The 7,451-nt window shown below is 51.3% G+C and overlaps 1 protein-coding gene across 3 annotated transcripts; it reads right to left on the reverse strand.

Annotated features, from left to right (window-relative positions):
- Nucleotides 1-4,902: 4,902 nt before the first annotated feature.
- On the reverse strand, nucleotides 4,903-6,936 carry LOC136474084 (NAC domain-containing protein 4-like). Of its 3 annotated transcripts, none has more exons than XM_066471696.1 (4): nucleotides 6,884-6,936; nucleotides 6,295-6,582; nucleotides 5,863-6,185; nucleotides 4,903-5,732 (listed from the first exon to the last, which is right to left on the reverse strand). In XM_066471696.1, exons 2-4 carry the CDS (start codon nucleotides 6,494-6,496, stop codon nucleotides 5,136-5,138), a joined length of 1,122 nt encoding a protein of 373 aa, XP_066327793.1. In that variant the 5' UTR covers nucleotides 6,497-6,582; nucleotides 6,884-6,936; the 3' UTR covers nucleotides 4,903-5,135. The 3 variants fall into 3 exon arrangements, with proteins under 3 accessions (XP_066327793.1, XP_066327795.1, XP_066327794.1); XM_066471698.1 differs by having other exon boundaries at nucleotides 6,295-6,573; nucleotides 6,884-6,913; XM_066471697.1 differs by having other exon boundaries at nucleotides 6,295-6,610; nucleotides 6,884-6,898.
- Nucleotides 6,937-7,451: the final 515 nt, after the last annotated feature.

The following is a 7,451-nucleotide window of genomic DNA, read 5'->3' on the forward strand; positions in this document are numbered from 1 at the left end:
TACGCGTCGTACATATGGTGTGCCGGCTTCCTCGAGCTTGTCCGTGTTGTCAACTACGGTCTTCTGCCCCTTGACTCAGCACTACTTACTGTAACTGTAGATAGGTGCGAGTGCCTTCATTGTACAACAAATATTCTTATAACAAATTTGAGGTAACTAACAGTCATTCTATTCTTATAATAGGTGGAGGCCTGAGACCCACACGTTCCACCTACCTTGCGATGAGATGACCTTAACCATGCGGGATGTGAATGCTATCTTTGGCCTTCGATTGTGGGGACTTCCAGTGACAGGTATAGTTGACAACGATCACTAGAGGGAGCTGATGGCTCAGTTCACTGGCTTTCTTCCACCGGATGACGAGGTTTTCAAAAAAATAAGTTAGCAATTCAAGCCTATTTAATACTTGCATTGCTTTCCTACATCCATCGGGTCTTATTTTCTTTGGTGAATTTCAGAAAAAGTTTCGGTGTTTCGTCGTTATGGATTACAGAGCGCTTTGATTACTTGGACCCACAGGCTGATGAGGCTTAGATCGACAAGTTCGCTAAAGTGTGGCTCTAGCACTTCCTTGGTGCTTTCCTATTCCCAGATGCCTCGGGCAACACCATCAGCTGGATCTTTCTTGACATATTACGCCAGCCGTGGGATAACATAGCAGCGTACAGCTGGGGCAGCGTAGTCCTTGCATGGACGTTTCGATAGCTATGCATTGCCTGCCATCGCACCTCAGGGTATACGAACCTTGGGGGTTGCTCCTACCAACTCTAGGTTTGGTGTTGGGAACGATGGCCCATTTGAAGGCCCCTTGTTACTGGTTTTTCTGTAAGTACTTCGGTTCACTATATTCTTCGAGGCAGTTACATATGATGAAATTATTAATGGCTAATTCATTATCATGTTCAATGTAGCATTGTAACGGGCAGGATACACTACCTATAGCTCTGTATATCTGGACGCAAGCAGAGTTAGTTAGAGGAAATGCGAGGCACAAGTACAGGGAGTACACGGACTGTCTCGACGTCCTAACACATCACCAGGTTACGCTCTCTTTACTATCATACATGTGTCTTGTTTGATGTATACTATATTACAACCTAACTCAATTATGAAATGTTCAGGTGCATTGGTGCCCTTGGGATGCACCAGAGCTCCAGGACTATCTGAGTCATGTCACTAGGGATGAGTCAAACGAGTATCGCTGCAACGTCCCTCTTATTTTCTTCCACGTGGTCGAGATTCACTTGCCCATCAGGGTTTGTAGGTAGTTTGGAAGAATGATAGGCTACCCACCACCGCTTTACTCCACCAACCAAGAATTGCACGGGTGCGTTATCGATTAATAACAAATCTACAATTCAGAGGTATGTATGGTACAACTAACAATCGTTTTGTTGCAGGTATGACTGCAGGAAGAGGTACAAGACCAAGGATTGGCACGTGACACACAATGCGTACATCCAGTTGTGGCAGACCAGGGACCGGTAGCCGGTCGATGCGGGTCCCCCACACGACCAGCACACCTTCGACGAGTACCTGCGATGGCTTCACAGGTCTATGAGGACACATACCAAGCCCCCGTACACCGAGGAGGCGATTGACGAGGACGACGAGGAAGATGTGATCGAAGATGTGTACGAAGTTGCCACTAGGGACGACACACAACTAAAGAGAGCCTCGCTTCAAAGATACGTGGTAAGATACTCGAATGGTACAATTTGCTATCCATTTGGTATTAAGTATGTGTACTAAAACTGTCCAACCACGTTTCTGTAACCAGGCGACACAATTGTCAAGGCTGTCCAACGAAGCAACATTTTGGCTTCACGAGTCTAGAGGGCAGGGGCCAGGCGTTCTCGAGGCTTTTGTGGAGGTAAACATAAACTTGTCCGTTTCAAAAATGTTTCTTTAGTGCATATGCGTTTGGGAAATGCACTAACTTTAACGTCTATTCATGCAGAAGGTGAAGCGGAGCTGTAGGAAGCTAGCTCAGAAGTTGAGCTGCATGGACACTCCTTGGGTGGAACCCGATTATCCGGCGCGGTCGGGTGCCACGCCTTCTGGATCTTTGAGGACACCAGCCAGCTCTTCACAGTCGATGATAGGTGCCGCTTCCGCTATGCGTACACCACCACTTTATAGCGCTTGGAAGGACCCTGCAAACGAGGACAACGAGGACGACGACGATGACCCCCCGGGCTTCCGCATACACCACCACCAGTGGAACCCTTGGCAGCAGGACGAGATCGGCATATTTCAGCTAGGTGGTGCCCCGCTTGGTACCTAAGGAGCCTCACATGTAGTAACAAAGGTAGTTTCTTTAAATACGTAGGCTCCATGAACTAACGATCATAAAGATTATAAGTAATCGTGCATATCATATACTTGTAGGGTACGAGCCGTACGCACCGGCAACGTGACCACACTGATGTTGGCTACACTCCCAATGTGTTGCCTACAAATCCGAAGAGACAGAGGCGTCCGAGGGATCCTTACACTCATGGGACTTAGTTGGTTATGTCGAACGAATATCGTCGTCCGAAACTTGCAGAATTAGTTGGTTATGTCGAACTTATGTCGAACCAATAAAAATGTTATGTTGCAACTTGTCAATTTGCGCATGGACAATATTTATTTGCTACATATTCGTTTCAATGCGCCGCGGCTGCACTTGTAGTTGTTTACAGCACCGACAGCAGCTCCCGTTCAATTGCAATTGAGGCTAGTCGGCTTCTGTCTGCGTCCAGGCCCTACCACGCCGTGGGTCTTGGCACGTCAGTGCCGCGCCGTGGGCCTTGACGCGGTAGAACCTATCATGTCACCGGCCAGCGCCCCGGTCGTCACCACGTCATCTCCCTCGCCACGCCACCATGCATGGCGCGGCATAGGCGTTTCGCCGCGCCAGGGAAATAGGCCCAGAACCAATGAAAGTGTTAGTTTTAGGAAAAAAATAAAACAGTGTTAGATTTAAAATGAGTTTACAAAAAGTGTCAAAATAAAAAAAATCTGGATCGGATCCCCGCAGGCCCCACAGCCCCAGCCCCACATTGGCATGGGAGCCAAGTGGACTGTGGTGGCGGCGGCAGGCATGCGGCGTCCTGGAGGCTTCCGCGGTGAGCCGGTGACGAGGCCAATATTTGGCCACCTGGGCCAGGCACGTTGGGCCGGCCCGAGCATGACACTATAAAGCATGGCCCAGGCCCGGACTAGCCCAGCTCCCATCGTGCCCGTGCCTGGCACGGCCCGGTGTTAGTGCCGTGCCCGGGCCGCAACTTCGGCCAGCAATGCCGGCCCAGGCACGGCATGATTATTGGGCTGGCACGATGTGGCCCGTTGTATCTCAACCATTGGATCAACACATGATGAATGAGAGTCGTTGGATGAAAGAAGGTAGTATATAAGCAATCAACTTCCCCTCCCAAACCCTAACTTTCTGCTTTCTCCTCTCTTTTCCCGAGCGTGTGAGGCGGTGTAGGCGCGTCGGCGCGCGGTGATGGTGGCGTGCCGCCAGGGAGCTTCCCCGTGGCGGCGACGCTTGGACGAGGAGCTTCACCGCAAGACAACGCTTAGCCGAGGAGCTTCACCACGATGGCAGCGCTCGGCCGGGGCGCATCCACGCGCGCCGCAGCGTGACCCCGCGGTGGCGGCGCACGGCAGGGGGCGAGCTCGGGCGAAGCTGCGTGTGGCCGGCAGCGGTGGTGGTGGATTAGCGCGTGGCAAGCGGGGGCGGAGGCATATCTTCTTCCCCAGCCACTCCACCTCCATCTGCTTCGACGACTCGGGCCAGTACGGGCTCAGCGGCCGTCGTGCTCATCAGCACGGCACAACACGGCTAAGCCTCCATAGTGCCATGCCTGGGCCGCAGCTTCAGCATGGCGGCATTATCAGGCACGGCACGGCTAAGCCACCGTGCCGTATAGTGCCGTGCCCAACCGTGCCAGAGCCCTGCCTGTGCCATGCGGCCCGGTTGCCATGTATAGACGAGGGGTTCTGGATTCGGCGACAGTGGCCCCTTACCGGCATGTTCTGGTTGGTTTTTGTTTTTTCCTTTTCCTTTTTCTCCCGCTCTGCAAATAAGTCGGGTCAGACCATGCATGTGTTAGAGGATCGGAAAGCCTGGCTCCAAAGGCAACGGAACCGGCCATGCGCCTCGCTGCACTTGCAGATGCTAGCTAGATTAGATGAGGTGCACTAGGGCATGGGACAAAGGGTAGGGAGCAAAGGGGATCGATCGACTGATAGCTCAGGCTCCACCAAACCATACTAGCTAGGGGTTTAATGCTAGATTAGCCTAGCACAACTATAAGTCAAGCTTTTAGGTTTAAGATGATATCACCACTACTATCTGTTTCTCTTTAAAAGGGAGAAGCACACTACTATTTCGCAACGCAAAGAGAGGGAAAGAAGCACTAGGCAAGAAGGCTAAAAGGTTCAGTTATTTTATTTTTCTAAAATGCAAATATTCTGCTAGACAAATATGATTCTTCTTTTTTGTTTCCGTGTGATTGCTACATATTGCCATCTAATAATCCACATTACTCTAGATGAGAACATCATGTTGCGGGATCACTGCAGAATTTACACATTCTAAGTGGACTTTTCCCCCTGCTATATATCCACAACAATTATATTACTATGTTGCGAGATCACGGCAGAATTTCCTGGATCCAAATAGACCTTTTAAAGCATAGCTATCATAAGTCATAGCATTTGTAACTTTAGTATGTCGCGGGATCACGGCAGAATTTCCTCACTCTATTGTCGTCCCAAATACACTTTTCTAGGTGTCACAAGGTCGTGACACAATTACAATTTTAGCATGTTGCAGGATCACGGCATAATATCCTCGCTCCAAATAGCCATTTCTAGCTTTTATACACAAACAATAGTTTTAGTATATGATTACCTAAGGATTCCTGCGTTTTAAATAGATCTTCACGTAACAATTACACGATGTGTTACTCTAAAACCAAATCAGTTTAGTACTACATACACAAGCATATATGTTGTTCACAACCTTTTTTTTTGCCCCATTTTGCACAACAATATTCAAAAGCACAATACAATCTCCGATTCCAATCCGGTGACTAATTCTAATTCATTTTTTTTACGATCGCGGAAAAGATGGGGGGAGTTCAGAAGCCCCAAAAGGAGGCCTCGTGATCCATGTGGTGCCGCGTCGAGGAGATCTCGGCGGGGTTCACCTCTGAGGTGACGCCGGTGTCCTGCGACGCGCCGCCGCTCAGCCGCTCCCTCTCTCCCAGCTTGCTGTACCACCCGCCGGCCTCCTGCAGGAGCTCGTGCACCATGCCGCCCACGCCCGCGTCGCCGTCGTACTGCACCATGCTCGCCAGGAACGGCGAGGCGGAGGCTGCCAGGGCGACGTGATCCGTGGCGGCGGCGGCGGCAGAAGGGAGGAGGCAGGGTGGTGGGGTCAGGAAGTGGCCCTCCAGCGCGTTGGAGAAGCAGGTCACGTGTGGTGCCGGTGCCGGTGGCGTCAGCTCGATGGACGCTGCGGCCGCCGCCACTGAAAGTGACATGTTGGCGCCGCTGCCGCCGGACACGTCCATCAGCGGGGGCAGCGCGCACGCGGCGAAGTCGTCCGCCATGGACATGGACGGCCCCACGACGTCCTCCATCCCCATGCACGGGACCGATGATGACCTCTTGCTGCCGGCCACTGACGGCGCCTCGATGCTCTTCTTGAACACCCTGCACAGCACCCAGTCGTCCTGCGAACATGCAGCCACAGCGAAGAGACATACAGATGAACGAGGTTAGACGGATCCACACGCCACTCGCTCGCTCGACCAACCGATGGATGATCAGTGACATGCATGCACAAGCAACAAAAGCTAGCACCTTTGACGCGGCTGTTCTGACCGACGCCGACGCCGACGGCATGAGGCTGCTGCTGCTGCTGGCGGCGGCGGCGGCGTGCTTGCCGTGGAGGCGGTACTCGTGCATGACCCAGCCGGTCTTGCCGCCCCTGGGGGCCCTCCCTGTGTAGAAGACGAGGGTCTTCTTAAAGCCGACGAGGGCCTTGCCCCTGAAGATCTCCCTGTCCTTGCCCGTCGCCTTCCAGTAGCCGGACTCGGTGGCCCGGTTCGTCCTCAGCCCCGTCGGGTACTTGCGGTCCTTGATGCAGAAGAAGTACCACTCCTTCTCCCCCATCGTCGCCCGATCTGCACACCACCATACATGGCGCGCACGTGTGAAGACCGTCAGTCATTAATGAAAAAGGACGAACAACCTTAAATTTGATAGCACTCATCATTTGCTAGTAGATCTTACATGGCAGGTCCCATGGCTCGCACTTGTTGAGGTCGGCCACGCCGACGGCGCGCGGGGCGAAGCAGGGGTCGGCGGCCTTCCTGGCGAGGTAGTGCGTGATGAGCTCCTCGTCGGTGGGGTGGAATCGGAACCCCGGCGGCAGCTCCATGGCCTCCTGCTGCTGGTGGTGGTGGTGGTGGTGATGGTGCACGTCGTGCTCCATCTCCTGCCTGGCTTCTGAGCTAAGGATCGCCGTCGTCTAGGCCTGCTTTTGATCACTGCTTGCAACTAAACCTGAGACTGAGATTCCTAAACACACCGATTTAATTAAACAGTACTGTTCACTCGTCAGCTAGCTAGCATAAACAAAAACAACGATGTTAACCAAGATTATTTGGTACTGCAAGAAAATCAGGCAAAACCAATTGTGGACCTAGCCAGCTACATGAACCAAATTAAACAATCAACAGCGCAAAATCGATCGAACAACGCTGAATCGATCGATGCAGCTAGTACATGGAGATCGAGCACATAATAAAGAAACAGCTGGAGATCACAGATGGCATCAGAGATAGTGCGGATCTGGGAGATGGAAAAGGAGGCTGCTAACCTTTTTGGGTTTTTGGACATGGATTTTTCCGGGGGAGTGGAGTTGTTAAGGGGAGAGATTAGAGTCGGGAGGGGAGACGATGGGCTTATATAGGAGACGACGGGCTTAGAGGGAAAGAGAGGTGGCGATGAAGGAACAACACGCGGTGCTGCTGGTGCGCGCGCGGCACAGCAGCCGGCCGCCTGTCCGGGCATGGGTCTCCTAGTTCGTAATTACGAGTAGTAACCTTTTGACTTTGACGCCCTGGAATCGGAGCGGTTAGTTTTACCTAGCCCGTGATCCTTCAGTCTGAGGGATCACCTTTATTGGAACACAATATTTTTCTATCTATCGGGTGTTTGGCCATTTTTTTTCGTAAATTAATTTTAAAAATAGCAATATAATATTTTTTGGAAAAAATTAGAGATATTATTCTTTCCATTTTTTTAGAAGTATACCCAGTTACATCAAAGTTTTCTTTGATGTCTACGAAGTTATTTGCTCCATCTAATTCTTTTTAAGGTGTATTAGGATCTGAAGGAATTATATATTTCAGTATATACTTTGCACATCAATTTCTCTTCCAATT

This window comes from Miscanthus floridulus, chromosome 8 (assembly GCF_019320115.1).
Source record: "Miscanthus floridulus cultivar M001 chromosome 8, ASM1932011v1, whole genome shotgun sequence".
Lineage (NCBI taxonomy): Eukaryota > Viridiplantae > Streptophyta > Magnoliopsida > Poales > Poaceae > Miscanthus > Miscanthus floridulus.

Excerpts from the sequence above, each read along its gene's own strand:
- LOC136474084 (XM_066471696.1), bottom strand. The coding sequence starts at position 6,496 with ATGGAGCACGACGTGCACCATCACCACCACCACCACCACCAGCAGCAG. Across the intron at positions 6,186-6,294 it reads CGAGCCATGGGACCTGCCAT|ATCGGGCGACGATGGGGGAG; the intron begins GTAAGATCTACT and ends GGTGGTGTGCAG. Across the intron at positions 5,733-5,862 it reads TCAGAACAGCCGCGTCAAAG|GACGACTGGGTGCTGTGCAG; the intron begins GTGCTAGCTTTT and ends GCATGTTCGCAG.